A 19,400-nucleotide genomic window follows, 5' to 3' on the forward strand; every position below is an offset into this window, starting at 1 on the left:
GGAAAAATTAAAATTCTCGTAACCCTCTATTTCCCTCAAAACATTTCTTGCATAAAACATGGGGAAAATATATTTTTACGTTAGTAATATCTTTTTATTTTGTGTTCTTATTTACCAACAACTTCATTGCATTATTTTACACAATTTTATCATATTTTTTTTACTGATTTCAAAAAATTGCAGTCCAACAACAATTTTATCATTGATAGGGTTTTAATTAACTTACTTTCATTTTTAGTTACTTTCCATCATATATGAATGAAATAAATAATAATTTACAAGGTTTAATTTAATTAAAAACTTCATCATTTTTTATATACATACTACTAATTAATTTTTTTTTTATTTTACTATTTTTATAAAATAAGGATAATTTAGGTATCTAACTATAACATGATATTTTTTTAAAATTTTCTTGAATAAATTTTCATCTTAATCAAATACATACTAAAAAATCAATTTTCATTTTATTTACTTCACTTTTCTTTTTCTTTTTCATTTCCTTTCTTTTCTTACTATTTCCATGGAGCCTTATTATTCACCCATTTTTCAGATAAGAGCAAAGGTGATTTAATCGTCTTCGCTGTATTCTCTATATCTTTTGCACAGTTGATCTTTAGTTGAAAACAAGTATTCGAGAACCTTAATACCGGTCAGCTAAGCAAGGCAGCTAGAATACAAAATTTTCTAAAACTAAATTTTCCTTTTTTTTTTTTTTTTAAATGGCAAGAAACAGTCACTTCTTTACGCTCCGTTTGTTTTGGACGTTTTATTTTATTTTTTAATATTTGATTGTCGTAAAATATTTACAAAGAAAAAAAATATTAAAATTTAAAAAAAAAATAACTTATTCATCAATTCTCGACAAGTTATTTTACATGCTCCGCCCGATGAATTCGACCTCAATCTCGACCTAAACATTTACCAAACACTAACAAAATAAAATTAAAAAAATATTTTATTTAAAAATATATATATTCTTTAAAAAATATATTTTACGTCGAAACCAGACCAGAATCACTTGTCCGAGAATTTGAATTCTCACCTTCAAATGGGATAAAAGACAAAGATAATGATGATGGATGAGCACGTGCAGCATGTGGTCTTTGTGGATCCACAACTATCTAGTCAAAAGGCAGATGACTGTTGCCTAAAGACTCGTGTGCTGATTGCTCATAGAGATAGCCAAAATTTTGGAGTTCAGATCACCCCATGATCAAACATTGTACTGAAAATGGCAGAAATACCTTCTTGTGGCTCGACTCTTTTGCTCCTGGAGCTGGCCAAAATTCCTGTTGTGTAAAGTGTGCCTTGCAGCTTATGTATATTCTATTACAGAGCAGTTAGAGACATAGCTAAGGCTTGGGGGCCTTCAAAACTTGTTGAACGATCATGCATCTTGATCCATGCCACTCTTCTGCCTTTTTGGAGAAGCAGAGAAGGTACGCAGGGTGTTCAATTTTTTCCGACGAGGAATCATCTTATCTTTTTTTTTTTTATGGGAATCATCTTGTATATACAAGATAATTAACTATCTATCATGCACAATCAAATTTGGAAACCTATACAATACATGCTCTAAGTCCACAACTAATATGATATGATGAATGTCGAATCTTCAGTATGCGATTCGTTACACGCTATGTATGAAAGATATTAAATATGAAGTGTGCAAATCATTACACAAGGCAACAATATATTCAATAAGGAAAACATATACTCACGAGTATAAATATAAAACAACTATGTTATCCAATACTCAAAACATAACCAAATGAATATACAACAGGTCCATGTCCAGGATTTTGATATAGAAACGACTTTCAAACACAATTAAACCCATGGCTCAATTAGATAAAATTTAATTAAATAAAAATAATTAAATTCCCTAAATTCTAATTCAATTCCAAATAATCTCAAATTAATACATATTAAAGAATATGGCATGGTCATCACCTATATCCATTCTAAAACTCAATTAGGTTATTAGAACAACAAAATAGAACTCTAATTAAATCATGCTAATTTAATTACCAATATTCTAAAACAACTTCAAATGGTCCATAATTAATATATATTAGTAAATAAGTTATGACCAATACAAATATCAAGTTAAAATTTTAATTAAGCTAATGGGACCATTAAATAGATTTTAATTAATTCTTTTAATTAAAATCCCTAAATTTTCAAACTTATTCAAATGCTCTCAATTTAACCTATGTTAGGGAACATGCCAAGGCCTATTGTAATATCACATGACAAGCTTATTTCATGCAAGTTACATCTATTTAAATTAAACTTTCACCAAAGATAAATATTAAATAAAAGTTGTAATTCTCATGCAATTAGTCCCACTTTAATATATGTAAGCTACCATACCAAAACTTAATTTATCATCATGCCGCAATCAAATTCCAAGTTGTATATCATCTTGAGGATTAAATCTTAAACAAGAAATTAATCAAAGGAAATGTTCTAAAAACTTAACCAAATATTCTAAATCAAATATATGTGAAACTATATGGCATGTAAATCAAGAATATTAAGTCGGAATTTAAATGGAGTGAATAGTACACTCGGAGCAATTTAATTAATCAAATTAATTAAAAATCTCTATATTTCAAAATATCTCCAATTACTTTCAAATTAAAATATGTTAAAAAGCATGCTAAGGCCTAATATAATATGGTATCACACATTAATTTCAAGCTAGATAAGGCCACATGATTTAATATTTCGTTCAAGATAAAAATTAAAAAAATATTTATTTCTTATCTAAATGCTCCAATTTTAATATATGTTAATCAACATATCGGTGATGTTGCCCTCTAAAGTCATTACCTTCCTCGTGTGGCTGCTTTTCACAGAGATGCTTGGGGGTTATTGCCGGTGTATGTACCAAAAGTTTTTCTGGTGACTGTTTATCTCCAAAGGCTCTCAGAGATTTAAATTGATTGGTATAACACATTATCAAAAGCAAAGCAACATATATAGGTATAACATATTCTAGGAGGCTTATCACACTTCGTGACATAACTCACAGCCGTTATTATTTCTTGGAAGTATAGTGTTAAAAATTGTCTTAAATTCACATTCTAATTAGGATTTTATTTTTACATTTGTATTCTGTTAAGGTAATTTCTTGTTTGGCAAGTTTTGGTCTCTAAAGAATTGTAATCCTTCTCCAATAAGGAATTATGTTTGTAACTCTATAAATAGGTACATATGTTGTGGGTTGAGACTTATGAGATTGGGAAAGATGTAGTCTCATGAGGGAGTTGACGGGAAGAGTAGGAAAAACACCGGTGATGCTGGTAGCGAGGAAATAGACTCGTGGAGTAGTGGTGTTGGCACTCTATTGTTGTAATATCTTTACGAATCATAGTGGAATCTCTTCTCATCCATAGATGTAGGCCGATTTTAGTTGAACCATATATATCTTGTGTTTGTATGTGATTGCTTTGTTGAATTTCTTTGAATCTTTCTTATTTGTGCACTTCCGCTAACCTAACAAACTGGTATCAGAGCTTTCGGTTCAAAGCAGGGATGTCATCCAAGTTTCTGGAAATCGAGAAGTTTAACGGTAGAAACGATTTCAACCTATGGTGGGTTATGATGCAGGCTTTATTGGTTCAACAAGGGTTAATCCGAAGCGTTGATGGGGAAAGATGCACTACCAGAAAACATCAAGGACAAAGATGAGGTTACGGAGAAAGGAGTACGATTTTGTTGTGCTTGAGTAACGAGGTTCTACGAGAAGTTGCTGGAGAGTCTACGGTAGATGGGCTGTGGCAGAAGTTGGAGTCCCGGAAAATGACGAAATCTCTTGTGAATCGCTTGTATCTAATGAAGCGGTTGCTCACTTTTCAGATGCACGAAAGTTCATCTCTGAAAGACTATCTTGACAAGGTAAATATTATCATCATGGACTTGAATAATATTGATGTCAAGATAGAGGATGAAAATCAGGCTATTATTCTGTTGTGTTCTCTACCACCCTCGTATGAGAACTTTGTCGATACAATGATGTATAGCATAACTACTTTGTCCATAGAAGACTTGAAAGCAACTCTGAATTCTAAGGAGTTGCAGAAAATGGCGTTTAAGGGTAATACAGAAAGTTCGGTAGAGGGGTTATTTGTTAGAGGGAGAATGAATCAGAAGGGAGGGTCTAGTAGCAAAGGTCATCTAAGTCTAAGAACAAAATGAAGGTGTTGAGATGCTTCATCTGTCACAAGGAAGGACACTTCAAAAAGGATTGTCTAGAGTGTAAGAAGGGAAAGGTAAAATCCTCTGAAGTTGAAAGTATGGCTGTTGTAGAAGGTATTGATTCAGATGGTGGTAATGTTCTCACAATTTCAATCGGTAACTCTTGCGATGAGTGGATTCTTGATTCGGTTTGCTCGTTTCATGCTTATCCAAACAGGGATCAGTATACCTCTTATCGATCTATTGATGGAAAGGAAGTTCTGATGGGAAATGATGCAACATATAAGGTTGTAGGTATCGGTACAGTTCGAATCAAGATATATGATGGCATAGTGAGGACACTGACTGATGTTATGCATGTACTAGAACTGAGAAAGAATTTGATTTCCCTGGGTACACTGGATTCCATCGGGTGCACTTTTAAGGCTGGAGGTGGAGTCATTCGGGTTTCCAAGGGTGCTCTTGTGGTGATTAAGGGACTGAAAAAGCATGGTTTATATGCTCTGCAGGGTAGCACAATCATGGGTTCAGTTGTTGTATCGTACTCGAATATGGATTTAGATACTACCAGATTGTGGCATATGCGGCTTGGGCATATGAGTGAGAGGGGGATGGATGTTCTAAGTAAGCAGGGTTTGCTTAGTGGTCAGAAAATTGGGAAGCTGGATTTCAGTGAGCATCGTGTCTTCTGGAAGCAGTGAAGAGCGAAGTTCAGTACATGAACTCACAGGACCAAGGATACAGTGAATTATATTCATTCTGATCTTTGGGATCCCTCTCAGGTTACTTCACATGGTGGTGGTAGATATATGATGACGTTGATTGATGAATTTTCTCGAAAAGTTTGGGTTTATATTTTGAAGCACAAGAATGAGGCTTTTGTTACATTCAAGCAGTGGAAGACCTTGATTGAGAAGCAGACAGGAAACCAGGTCAAGCACTTAAGGACAGACAATGGCTTGGAATTTTGTGATGGAGAATTTAATGAGTTCTGCAAGACCCACGGGATTGTGAGACACCACATAGTGAGGAAGACTCCGCAACAGAATGGAGTTGCAGAACGGATGAACAAAACGTTATTGGAGAGGGCACGATGTATGATGTCTAATGCAGGGTTAGACAAAGCGTTTTGGGCTAAAACTGTTTCAACAACTAGTTACTTGGTGAACCGGTCTCCATCGACTGCTATCGATTGTAAGACTACAGAGGAGGTATGGTCTAGTTCTCCTGCTAGTTACAGTAATCTGAGAATATTTGGGTGTCCAACGTATGCTCATGTTAATGAGGGGAAGTTTGAATTGAGGGCTAAGAAATGCATATTTCTTGGTTATCAACTTGGGGTCAAGGGATACAGATTATGGTGCCCAGAGGCTTCGGGAAATAAGATACTTGTTAGCAAGGATGTGACTTTTCATGAGTCTGTGATGTTTACTCTGCAGAAGGAGGTGGTTGTTTTAGGGAAAGCTCAGTTAGAGGATAGTTAAGTAGGTGAAATTTCGGGCTGAGGAAAATGCACAGTTGCAGCAATATAGTTAGCTAGAGACAGGCCTAGGAGGGATATTAGGCCACCTGAAAAATATGGGTTTTCACATGCTGATTCGGTTGCTTATGCACTTAATGTGGCATAGGATATTGATGAGCCGTGTACTTATCATGAGGTCATCACAGGTGGAAAGTCAGCACAGTGGTCTTTTGCAATGAATGAGGAGATTGAATCTCTTCATAAGAATCAGACTTGGGAGCTAGTGAAGAAGCCTAAGAGCCAAAAAATTGTGGGCTGTAAATGGGTCTTCAAGAAGAAGGAAGGAATTCCAAGGGTGGAAGATGCAAGGTACAAGGCACGCTTGGGGCTATAGACAGAGGGAAGGGGTGGACTTCAATGAAGTGTTTTCTCCTGTGGTGAAACATAGCTCAATCCGGGTGTTACGTGCTATGTTGCTCTGTATGCCTTGGAGCTTGAGCAGCTTGATATCAAGACTGCTTTCTTACTTGGTGAGTTGGAAGAGCAGATTTATATGCATCAGCCTGAGGCGTTCGAGATTCTGGGAAAGGAAGATCATGTTTGCCTACTGAAGAAGTCCTTATATGGGCTAAAGCAGTCTACAGTGGTACAAGCAATTTGACACCTTTATGGTTGATAATGGCTACTGTAGGAGTAAGTTTGACAATTGTGTGTATCACATAAAGCTCTCAGATGGTTCGTATTTATATTTGTTGTTGTATGTTGATGACATGTTGATAGCTTGCAAGAACATGTCTAAAATAAACATATTGAAGGCTCAGCTTAGTGGTGAATTTGAGATGAAGGATTTTGGTGCTGCAAAGAGGATATTGGGTTTGGAAATTCAGAGGGACAGAGGAGCGGACAAATTGTATTTGTCACAAAAGAAATACATTGAGAAAGTGCTGGAACGCTTCGGTATGCAGGCATCTAAGCTTGTGAATACTTTATTGGTTACCCACTTTAGACTTTCAGCACGATTGTCACCACAGACAAAGGATGAGGTGGAGCACATGTCTCGTGTTCCTTATGTTAGTGCAGTTGGTAGCCTTATGTATGCTATGGTGTGCACTAGGCCAGACATTTCACATGCAGTTAGTGTAGTGAGTAGATACATGGATAGACCTGGAAAGGTCCATTGGTAGGCTGTGAAGTGGATATTACGATACTTGCGAGGCACTGCAGATGTTGGGTTAGTTTATGACAGAGGCAGCGACATGTGTAGGGGTGTTGCTGGATATATTGTTTCAGATTATGCTAGAGATCTTGATAGGAGAAGGTCCTTGACAGGGTATGTCTTCACTCTTTATGGGAGTGTGATCAATTGGAAGGCGACTTTGCAACCCGTAGTTGCATTGTCTATTACTGAGGCTGAGTACATAGTAGCTACAGAGGTAATGAAGGAAGTTATATGGTTGAGAGGCTTGGTTGGTGATTTGGGCTTGCAGTGGGATGATTTGACTGTGTTTTGCAACAGTCAAAGTGCCATACATTTGATTAAAAATCAGATGTTCCATGAGAGTACCAAGCACATTGATGTTAGGTTTCACTTCATTAGAGATGTGGTTGCACAGGGTGCTATTATAGTGAGGAAGATTGGGACAACAAAGAATCCGACAGATATGATGACCAAGGTAATTCTTACACTCAAGTTCAAACACTGTCTGGACTTGATTGGTACTTACAGTTGTTCAGGCCCTTAGGGGCATATAGAGCCAAAAGCGAAGGAGATTTAGAAAACACAAGAAGTCTCAACATATGCTGCAACGGGCTTTAGTTGTATGTGAAGTCAATCAGCTTAGTCACATGGCATGGAGCTCAAGTAGTCAATGTGGAGCCTTAGAGGTTTAATTGATCGAACAACGTATAATGTGGACAATCAAAGTTTTGCAGGAGTATTGTCAAGATTGAAGATGCAAAAGAATTGTCATGATTAATGCCATGGGAAGTAATGATTGGCCGGATGAAATTTGAGCCAAGGTGGAGATTGTTGGGATTTATGTCTCAAATTCCAGCTCTAATTATATTTCTATTTTAGAGTTGTATTCTGCTTGATAACTTCTTGTTTGGCAAGTCTTGGCCTTTAAGAAATTTTAACCCTTGTCCAGCAAGGAATTGAGTTTGAAACTCTATAAATAGATACATAGGCTTTGAGTCAAGACTTGTGAGATTGAGAGAGATGTAGTCTCATGAGGGAATTGATGTAGAGTATGAAAAACATCGGTAATGCTTGTAACAAGGAAATAAGCTCGTGGAGTAATGGTGTTGGTACTCTATTGTTGTAATATCTCTACGAACTCTTTTCATCCATGGACGTAGGTCAGTTTTGGCTGAACCATGTAAATCTTGTGTTTGTGTATTGTAAAGATTGAAAGAGAAAGAGATGAAGGTTGTGTTCCATATATTAAACCCTAGAACAAAAGAAGCGAAGCCTATATACAAGTACAAGAATGAGCTAATTACATACTGGCCCTACCAACTATACATAATTACAACATGGTCATATATATATATATATATATATATATATATATATATATATATATATATATGTTCTAATACTTCCCTTCAAGCTGGAGAATATATATCATATAATTCCAGCTTAGAACAGATAATCCTCAATCGATTATGACCCAATATTTTGGTAAACATATCAGCTATTTGATCTTCAGACTTCACAAATGGAGTAGAGAGATGCTTCCACTTAATATTTTTTCCCGAATGAAGTGAGAATCAACTTAAATATGCTTGGTCCTCTCATGGAACACAGGATTGGATGCAATGTGAATGGCCGCTTGGTTATCACAAAACAATGGAATAGGAGTTTTAACTGTCAACCCAAGTTCCTCTAGAAAGTGTTATATCCATGTCAACTCATCACTAGTGCTATGAGTCATTGCCTTGTACTCGACTTCAGCACTAGATCGAGCTACTACCGCTTGTTTCTTCCTCTTCCATGTAATAAGATTTTCTCCAATAAATATGCAATAGCCTATAGTAAACCTCCTATCCGAGAGAGATCCAGCCCAGTCAGCATCTGTAAAACCTTCCACACTAAGATGACCATTCGATTTATATAGCAACCCGAAACTTGGAGCCTGCTTGAGATATCGAATAATTCAAAGAACAACATTCCAATGCGGTACTCTAGGAGCTCCCATGAACTAACTTACGGCACTAACTGCATATGAAATGTCAAGTCGGGTGATGGTGAGAAAAATTAATTTCTCAACTAGACGTCGATATCTACCATAGTCGTCAAATAAATCACCCTCATCAGACGAGTTTTATATTTGGATCCATAAGAGCATTAACAGGACGACCACCTAACATATACATGTTTCTTATAATAAGTCCAACACATATTTCCTTTAAGATAAGCTTATATCTTTTCTTGGATCTAGCAACCTTAATACCCAAAAAATATTTGAGTTTCCCCAAAGCAGTATGGAACCGATTTTGCATAAATAACTTCAACTTAGCAAGGCCATCATAATCATCACATGTGATAACAATATCGTCTACATACACCATAAGAAATATAAAACCAGTTCTGGTGTACTGGTAAAATACCGAATGATCTGCCTGACATCTTTTAAGACCAAAGGCAAGTGCTGCCTCAATGAATTTTCCAAACCAAGGGCCTTCTTAAGGCGACGTACAGCATGACGAGACTCCCCCTGAGCAACAAAGCCAGGTGGTTGCTCCATATAAACCTCTTCAAGTAAATTACCATGTAAGAATGCATTTTTCACATCTAATTGGAACAACGGCCAGTTACAATTGGCGGCAATGGAAATAAGGACTCGGATAGAAGAAATCTTCGCAACAAGGGAAAAGGTCTCATCATAATCAATACCATAGGTCTAGGAGTACCTCTTTGCAACAAGACGAGCCTTTAAACGCTCAATAGACCCATCATGAAGATATTTGACAATGTAGACCCACTTACAACCAATTGGTTTAGAACCAGGAGGTAAGGGAACAAGGTCTCATGTTCCATTATGATGAAGAGCATCCATTGCATCTACCATGTCTTTGCGCCAATCGGGATTAGAAAGAGCATCATGCACAGTCTTGGGAACAACAGTGGCAGACAATGTGGATAAAAAATAGGACAAAAAGGGCGATACATTATTATATGAGACAAAGTTAGAAATACGATGTGCAGTGACATAAGAACGAGTACCTTAGCGCAAGGAAATAGGAATATCATTAGCAGGAGGAGGAGCCTCAATGGAAGTAGACAACTGGGGGGATGTTTCCTGTGGTTGTCGACTATACACTTGAAGTGGTGGTGGTGTGACAGACTCAGTTGAAATAGACACAATAGGCAACAGAAGCAATAAATCAGTATTTAAAGACGAACCACATGAAGAGAAGTAAGGAATATCCTAAAAAAATGACATCCATACACACAAAAGCACTACGAGTGTTAGGATCCCAACATTTATAACCCTTTTGAGTTTGAGAGTAACCAATAAAGACACATTTAACAACACGAGGAGACAATTTATCACTACCAGGACGTAATATATGAGCAAAGTGCACACAACCAAAAACACGAGTAGTCAATGCAAATAAGGGACGAGTACGAAAAACAATAGAATAAGGGCATTTCCAGTTAAGAACGGAAGATGGCATACAATTAATTAAGTAGCAAGCAGTTAAAACAGCATCTCCCCAAAATGCATTTGTAAGATGCATATTTATCATTAAAGTCCGAACTATTTCAATAAAATGCCGATTTTTCCATTCTGCTACACCATTTTGTTGAGGAGTATAAGAACAATAAGTTTGGTATAAAATACCATGAGAGTCACAAAATGTAGAAATAATACCTTTTGACATATTCCATTGCATTATCATATTGTAAAGTTCGTATAATACAACCAAATTGGACCTCAATTTCTTTAAAAAAAATAATTTAAATATAGAAATAAGTTCAGACCAGTCTTTCATTAAAAACATTAGTTATCCTTGAATAATCATCAACAAAGGTAACAAAATATGAACAACCTGAATTACTAACATGATGAGCAAGACCCCAAATGTCTATATGCACCAATTCAAATAAAGAAGACAGACGATTATCAATACGAGGAGGAAAAGACACTCTATGGTGCTTGCCCAATTGACATAACTCACAATCTAAAGTAGACACCGACTCAAGAAAAGGTAAAGCAAACTTCAAGTACCTCAAGGAGGGATGACCTAACCGATAATGCCATTGGCGTACATAAACATGTGAATGGAAAGCCACACCACAAGTTGACAACTGGCAATCCAAGTAATAGAGGCCATTCCTTTTAATTCCGCCACCAATTTGTCTTCTTTGTTTTGAGGTTCTGAAAGACACCGAAGGAAGGATAAAAAATCACAGAACAATTGAGTGCTTTAGTCAGTTTACTCACATATAATAAATTAAAAGGAAATTGGGGAACCAATTGCACAGAAGATAATGAAATGGAAGTAGTGAGTTTAATTGTGCCCTGACCAATAATGGGATGAGTTCTACCATCTACAATGGTAACAAAAGATGTGGAGCTAGACTTGTGGAAATTAGAAAATAGAGATTCATTACCCGTTAGATGCGTAGATGCCCCAGAGTCAAAAACCCAAGAGGAGGATGAAGTTTGTACATCTGAAAAACATGTAATATTACCTGACTTGACATAGGTAACAACATCATCAGACTTGTGGTGTGCTTGGTTGACTAAGGCACTGAACTTGGCTCGAGATACTATGACACTGTCACTAATAGATGAATTCGATGGCATTACAAAAGGTGAGGAAGGTGGGATGGCCTGGCCAAGAGAGGGATGAGAACAAATAGTTTCAGAGGAAGTGACAACTTGATTCGCCCATGCTGGTTTTCATAAAGATCCCAACAGTACTTAATAGAATTATTAGTACCCCCATAGTGGCCATAGTGACGACTATCAGTACGTCCACGACGACGACGACCCCGACCTCTATCATGACCACCATTGCCACGAGAACCACACACATTGCCTCCATACCCTCAGTTGGTACTGGGATTACCATGATTTCTAGAAACCTGTGGTGTGACAGAAGGAATCATCATAACTAAATTTTCTTTCCTAGTTGATGTTCCACGTGATGGTTCTAAAATCCGAAGTAATCTAGCATAAATGTTACCCAAAGATGGAAGCCCTCCATCACTAGCAAGGATTTGTTCCTAAATACTCTGAAGATTAGTGTCTAGTCCCGCAAGGAAAATAGAAACATAAAATTCCTCGCGTTGTCGCTTAAGAACTTCAAGATCAGTGGTCAAGGGGTGGTATTGATTCAACCATCCAACAGGCTTTTGAAATCACTGTAATACTCAGCAATGCTCTGACCAGACTAATGAGAATGAAACATCTTTTTATATAGAGAATAGATGCGAGAAACATTTGTGTCCATAGATTAAGTTTCTTTTACTGCATCCCAAATTTCCTTTGCGGTGTTCAAAAACATATACTTTGTTTCAATGGAAAGCTCCATACTATTCCATGACCATGACATAACCATGTAGTTATCTGTTTCCAGTCATTATACCCTATTGCAATTATAGATGGAGGATTATGTTTAACAAATTTTAATTTTCGTTGGGCTCCTAAAGAGATTTTCACAGCTTGAGTCCATAGTAAATAATTAGAAGCACTTAATTTCAAAGTTGTTATTTGCAATCCAACATGATCAAAATGTGCAGTAGAAGGTTTAATCAAGCAAGTTCAGAGGCAGTAGTGGTTGAAGACTTTGACAAGGATGAATGCTCAACTAAAGAGACTATACTTCAAACAAAAAAAAAAAAATGCACAGGCGAGAGAGAGAAGGCAAAGAAATGCTGCCGATAAATTGGTCCGCCGGATCCACAGGAAATTTTGGGTCGAATTCAACAAAATGGGTCAGATTCAAATATGGGTCGGATCCAATTATACGAGTCTGCAGAACTGGGTTGAGTCAGAACCGGATCTTTGCTAAACCGATTTTAGTACACCAGGTTTGGGCTACCTAACTCATGTAGCCAAACACCCGTCATCTTCTTCACACTTGCAGTTCCAAACTGCAACTCAACAACGACGAGGACATGGCGACCTGCAACTCTATCTTTTGGCAAAGGCGACGGCGACGGCGACGAACAACACAGATAGCGGCGACTACAACCGAAAAATAACAGCAACAGCTAAACACGGCAAGACCCAAATCCAGTTACCGACGGCGACCTCTAAAAACTTCTCGTCGATAACCCAGAGATGGTCGTTGACGAAGAACACAGCTAAGAAATGATGAAGGCAGCAATCGCGAGACTACAACAATTTTCAATTACAAACCAAGCTCGCCAACGCATGTCGATCTGAAATATCACGATCGCAAAAAGAAATTTCCGATGATAGATGAAGATGACACATAGAAAAGGAAAGAAAAATGAGGTCCTCTGCACCTCGTCAAACAAATCACGCCCACAAGCTAATACACACCCTAGCCTTCGGTAGCAGCGACAATGGCCGGATTGATGCATTGATACCATGTAAACATTGAAAGAGATGGAAGGTTGTGTTTCATATATTAAACCCTAGAACAAAAGAAGCGAAGCCTATATACAAGTACAAGAATAAGCTAATTACATACTGGCCTACCAACTATACATAATTACAACATGGCCCAATATATATATATATATATATATATATATATATATATATAAATGTTCTAACAACATGAAGCTCGAGTAGTCAAGGTGGAGCCTTGGAGGTTTGATTGATCGAACAACGTATAATGTGGGCAATCGAAGTTTTGCAAAAAGTATCGTCAAGATTGAAGCTGCAAAAGAATTGTCATAATCAATACTATGGGAAGCGATGATTGGCCGAATGAAATTTGAGCCAAGGTGGAAATTGTTGGGATTTGTGTCTCAAATTCCTGCTCTAATTATGTTTCTATTTTAGAGTTGTATTTTGCTTGATAATTTCATGTTTGGCAAGTCTTCGCCTCTAAAAAATTGTAATTCTTGTCCAACAAGGAATTGGGTTTGTAACTCTATAAATAAATACACAGGCTTTGAGTCGAGACTTATGAGATTGAGAGAGACGTAGTCTCATGAAGAAATTGATGAGGAGAGGTAGTATGCTGATTGGTAGAGTAGGAAAAACACCAGTGATGCTGATAGCGAGAAAAAAGGCTCGTGGAGTGATGGTGTTAGCACTCTATTGTTGTAATATCTCTGTGAACTCTTTTCATCCATGAAAGTATGCCAGATTTGGCTGAACCATGTAAATCTTGTGTTTGTGTGTGATTGCTTTATTTCTTCTTTTGCTTTCGATGTGCCTCAACAAATTCGTATCAGAGCCAAAGGTGAAGAAGATTTAGAAAACACAAGGAGCCTCGACATGTGCTGCAACGGGCTTCAGTTGTAGGTGGAGTCGATCGGCTTGGTTACAGGACACGAAGTTCGAGTAGCCAAGTAAAGCCTTGGAAGTTTGACTAATCGAGTAACATATAATGTGGACAATCGAAATTTTGCAGGAGTATCGTCAAGATTGAAACTACATAAGAATTGTCCTAATTAGCACCATGGGAAGCGATAATTGACTTGATGGAATTTGAGCCAAGGTGGAGATTGTTGAAAATTGTGACTCAAATTCCTATTCTAATTAGGATTCTATTTTGGAGTTGTATTTTGTTAGTTAATTTCTTATTTGGCAAATATTGGTCTCTAAAAAATTGTAATCATTATCCAACAAGAAATTATGTTTGTAACTCTATAAATAGATACATATGTTGTGAGTTGAGACTTAAGAGATTGAGAGAGATGTAGTATCATGAGGGAGTTGACGGGTAGAGATAGTATGCGAGCTGGTAGAGTAGGAAAAACACCGATGACGCTAGTAGCGAGGAAATAGACTCATGGAGTGGTGGTGTTCAAGGGCGGATCCAACATTTCTGAATGGGGTGGGCTAACTTTGGATTAGGCTAATTTGGGATGGGTTACCACCCCAATTTTTTTTTTTTTTTTTTGGTGGGCTAAAGCCCATCTTCGCTACCACCCACCCCAATTTTTTTTTTTTTTTGGTGGGCTAAATCCCATCTTCGCTACCCCTAGATCCGCCTTTGGTGGTGTTGGTACTCTATTGTTTTAATATCTCTACGAATCAAAATGAAAGTTTTTCTTATCCATGGACGTAGGCCGATTTTGACTGAATCATGTATACCTTATGTTTGTGTGTGGTTGCTTTGTTGAATTTATTTGAATCTTTCATATTTGCTTTCTTATTTGCGCTCTTCCGCTGACCCAACATATACAGTTATTAGGGTTCAATATAAAACACATCCTCCCAGATCCACTAAATAGACATATTTCAAACTATAAACAAGCGTTTAAAACATAAGCATTAGTTGGTAAATCATATAGAGCAATTAACAAATATCGATCATAAGAAAGTGCTACAAATCATAAAGAAAGTGCTACATCATTAATGTAAATTGCATGAAATACTATAAGTCAAGCATACCCTTATCAGTCAAAAGAACCTAAAATCTAACATCAAAATCCATCCATCCACTTTCCCAATTCATCAACCTAGTTGTGCCTCTTTCAGTGGATGTTTTTTCTTAGCACTCTCTCTAGTCACTATTAGTTTTTTCAATAATTAGATCTAACCATACAACGAAATCTCGTGAAAAATAATTATTGGTAAAAAGGCCGCAATGAGGAGTGGATTTTGTTTGGTCCATATCCAAGAAAATGAATCTCATTTAGTCCATGCGCAATGTTTCTGCGGAACAGTCCACTCAGAAACTTCATTTATTAACTGATGAGAAACATGTAACAATGACACTATGACTCATTATTGCCTACTAATTTGATGGCAAAACTGCAGCATTGTTGCATAATATATGAAATGTTCACATCTCATGCTGAGCATCAATGACATTTCCTCATGCTTCTTTTCTTTTTCTTTTTCTTTTTCGTTAAGAAGAACAATTTTATTTTTACAACAAAGAGTAAAATGAGCAAATGCTTACATCTACAACTTCGCTGCAGGTTTCTTTGCACTACGACCTGCTATGAAGTCCTGCATTTTCTTGAACTGCTCCTTAGTCATTCCATTGTAATATTCGTGAGCCCTCTCCTGAACGTAACAACAACAGCATTAATTTAGTACCACAATAGAAGACAAAATGTATCAATTTACTAAAGCACTGACATATCATGAAGAATGTCGTTTTACATTTTATATATATATATATATATAGAGAGAGAGAGAGAGAGAGTATATTGGTGAGATAATTGCAACCAAATCTCCATTCTTTTAAACCAATACGCATTTCTGTTCATGATCCTTTCATTTATATGGATTAAAGCCAATCATGTCACTGAAGCTATAAGCAGTTACAAATAATTCAAACTACATCCACACTGCTGATGCTTATAAAGATTCTACGCTCTGTTTTTCCCCGTCTCTGTAGAAATACAACAGTGCAACTTAAAAGCATGATTATATAATAGAACTCAATACAAAGATACCAATTGGGGATCGACCTTAAGTTCTAAACACAATTTATATGTCATCTTTCCTATAAATTCCGCTGATAGAGAAAAAAAAAAAACGAATGGCAAAGCATTGGTTCATTAAAGGCAATGCTTTGGCGACAATGAGTTTGCAGAGGCCATTGTGATGTTTAAAACTACAAACTTTGTAAACAAAATACACATATACGCAATTGGTCTAGACCACAGTTATATTTCCATTTTGTTCCATGCAGAGATGCTGTTTCAGCCAAAGAACAGAACATATGAAGCAACAGTTTGCACCACCTTTGGTTTCCGCCATCTTGGACCAATTTGGTCAGTATAATCAAAATCAATACACTCTAGACGAAATTTTTGTTTCGCCAGTATCTGCAACTTCGGTTACATGGTTGAGAGACAGAGAGTTAAATGTAACGACTTGGTAGCAAATATGTCAGATGGTATCAGCTGCAACTGCTTCTATACTCACTAATTTGCTTGAACCATTGTCATACCATGAGAGATAAAGCTTTAGATCTGATTCATAGAGGTAAAGGGACTGCATATTTACAATATGGCCTTATTCTTTACATAAATGAAACATATAATAAAGGTGTAGATTAGCAATCTGACATCTAACTTTAGAATCATATGAGATCAAGCTCACCAAGCACACCCATTTCTCCCACTGGTTAATAAATAAATAAATAAAATAAAACATGAAAGGAGCTAAAGAATATGAATTTAAGCGATGGAAATGTCCACCAAATCACAGGATCCAATAAGTGTATAGTGTATGCATGTGTAAATGTACCTATGGAGCTAGGCAGTATATGAAAAACAAATTACTGACTGGAAAGTTAAATTTGTGGCCTATGTTGCTGCATCAAGCAGCACAAATATTGAGAAGGGCAGTAAAATCTCTAATAGTAGTGAATAAGCCCCATTTCAAGATCATCAAACACATGATAAGAACTAGATTGTTTAAACATTAATTTAAAATTTTCCAAGATCATTAAATACATGCATAAAAATGATCAAAAACTTTCCAAGATGTGCAATACTAAAATTTGAGGTGGTCATAGAACCATGTAAACTTGATATCAACTCATGATCCAATTAACAGGTTTATTTTTATGCAAAACAAAAGAACCACTCAAATAAGAAAAGTAACTACCTTTTCTAGCACAAGAGCATGGCCCAGAGGAAGCTTGAGGCCATCGTTTATAACTGACTTGTACCTCAACACCAAGTCTTGATTATTTTTTATCATGGCCTCCGCAACTTCCCGGGCTTTCTTCAACAATGCACTTCCTTCAACAACATGATTCACAAAGCCCAACCTTTCAGCTTGTTCAGCAGTTAGGGGCATGGCTGTTAACGATACTTCACGTGCTTTGTTGGGACCTATAATGCGTGAAAGCTTCTGAGAGAGACCCCATGAAGGAAATATCCCAAACCTATAACAAGTTCACATAACATTAATTTAAAGATCTAATAAGAACACAGAGAAGAACCGTAAATTCCATCATACATATCCAAGATGTTTAAAGTACAATACTTATGTTTCCCTCAACAGTATTTCACAAAACTCAAACTTGGTAATGCTGCAAAGTACCGATTCCTAATCTAATTCAGGGCAAAAAGATGTTGACATTATCAATTTTTATAAAGTGTATTATGCCAAAATGCGTCTTATAATGACATCAACCCAACACAAGATTTGCAATTTAGAAATCTAAGAGAAACAGCATCTTGGGGAAGTGTCAGGAGTATGCCCGGTCCGGTGAACCTCACCAAGTTCTACCGCTGCAGTCCAAGCAAAGCAAACTCTGATGGGGCAAGATCGGCGGACGCCTTTTCATACCGCAGAAATCGATCAGATTTCCATTGTGAAATCATGATTTGTTTGATCATAGGTGTAAATAGCTAAAATCATTGAATCAATCCCAACCCTCTCGTATTAACATTTAATTGTCCAAGCTGAGAATATAGATACTCTTAAGATTAGGAATTGAGTTCCCAAACTATATATATGGTCACAGCAAAACATGAGACAATTACAAAAATAAACTAATTCAAACTATGTCCAAACTGGTGATAATCAAACAACTAGCATTAGTTTCATGCACTATATTCACACTATTCAAATATCTATCCAACAAAAATATAAAAATAAAAATAAACGTCCAACTTAGCATAGCATAATTTCTTGGTAGTTCCATAGCCAAACCATATATGTGGTTTGTAAAATATCCTTCTTTCCTTTTTGTTTCCAACAGGTATAATTGGCAACACAACTGATACACTGCCCCTGCATAAAACCCATACACACATACACACACACACACACACACACACATATATATAGAACAAAAAATTAATTAAAAAAAAAGCCCAAATCATATTCGAAATGTATATACTTCTTTCTCCATTCTAATTGAATGATTGAGAATCTTCGAGAACCTAAAAAAAAAAAAACAAAACACGCAAAAATAAAGAAGTAATTGAGAGAAGAAAAACCTAGCATGAGTGTCCATGAACTTGGCTCCTTTAGCAGCGACCAAAATATCACAAGCAAGAGCGATCTCAAACCCAGCTGTGACAGCGAACCCTCCAATCGCTCCGATGATGGGTTTTCGACAGCGCTCCATCTGGGCAACCGGGTCAATCTCCACGTCCTTCACGTCACCCTTGAAAACGCCCTCCGCCGCCGTCAGGTCCACACCGGAGCAGAACGCCCGGCCCGACCCGGAAAGCACCACGACCCGCACCGAATCGTCTGCGTCCAATGCCTTGAATGCCGTCGCCAGATCCGTCATCATCGGCTTCGTGAGAGAGTTCAGCGACTTGGGTCGGTTGATCGTCACGTAGGCGATCCCGTCTGGTTCGCGGGTCACGAGTATGAGCTTGTCCGGTGACGAACTATCCATTTTTGGTTCTCAATATTGTGTTCGCAATACTGTGTATGTTTTGTCTGTGTATATATATATATATATATACACACACTCGTATTTATCTTCTATTTACATGTCTTTGTCTCTGTATCCTTATCCATTAATCTCGGGTTGCGTGTGCGCGTTGTGGCTGATGTTGTCTTGCATCATATTGTTATGCCTTGGGCGGCTGAGCTTAGTCTGTTAGGACAAAAATCCTCTCCTTTGCACCACT

At 37.0% G+C, this 19,400-nt stretch overlaps 1 protein-coding gene across 2 annotated transcripts; it reads right to left on the reverse strand.

The window, feature by feature from the left end:
- Nucleotides 1-940: 940 nt before the first annotated feature.
- Nucleotides 941-19,282, reverse strand: LOC132291130 (probable enoyl-CoA hydratase 1, peroxisomal). 2 transcript variants are annotated; one of them, XM_059790265.1, is made up of 4 exons: nucleotides 18,753-19,282; nucleotides 17,407-17,689; nucleotides 15,743-15,849; nucleotides 941-11,058 (listed from the first exon to the last, which is right to left on the reverse strand). In XM_059790265.1, the coding sequence occupies exons 1-3, from the start codon at nucleotides 19,160-19,162 to the stop codon at nucleotides 15,745-15,747; spliced, it is 798 nt and encodes a 265-aa protein (XP_059646248.1). In that variant the 5' UTR covers nucleotides 19,163-19,282; the 3' UTR covers nucleotides 941-11,058; nucleotides 15,743-15,744. The 2 variants fall into 2 exon arrangements, with proteins under 2 accessions (XP_059646248.1, XP_059646238.1); XM_059790255.1 differs by lacking the exon at nucleotides 941-11,058 and having other exon boundaries at nucleotides 14,689-15,849; nucleotides 18,753-19,280.
- Between the last annotated feature and the right edge of the window lie 118 nt (nucleotides 19,283-19,400).

Source organism: Cornus florida, unplaced genomic scaffold (genome assembly GCF_030987335.1).
Source record: "Cornus florida cultivar Cherokee Brave unplaced genomic scaffold, ASM3098733v1 CherokeeBrave_3.0.0_Hap2_Chr01, whole genome shotgun sequence".
NCBI lineage: Eukaryota > Viridiplantae > Streptophyta > Magnoliopsida > Cornales > Cornaceae > Cornus > Cornus florida.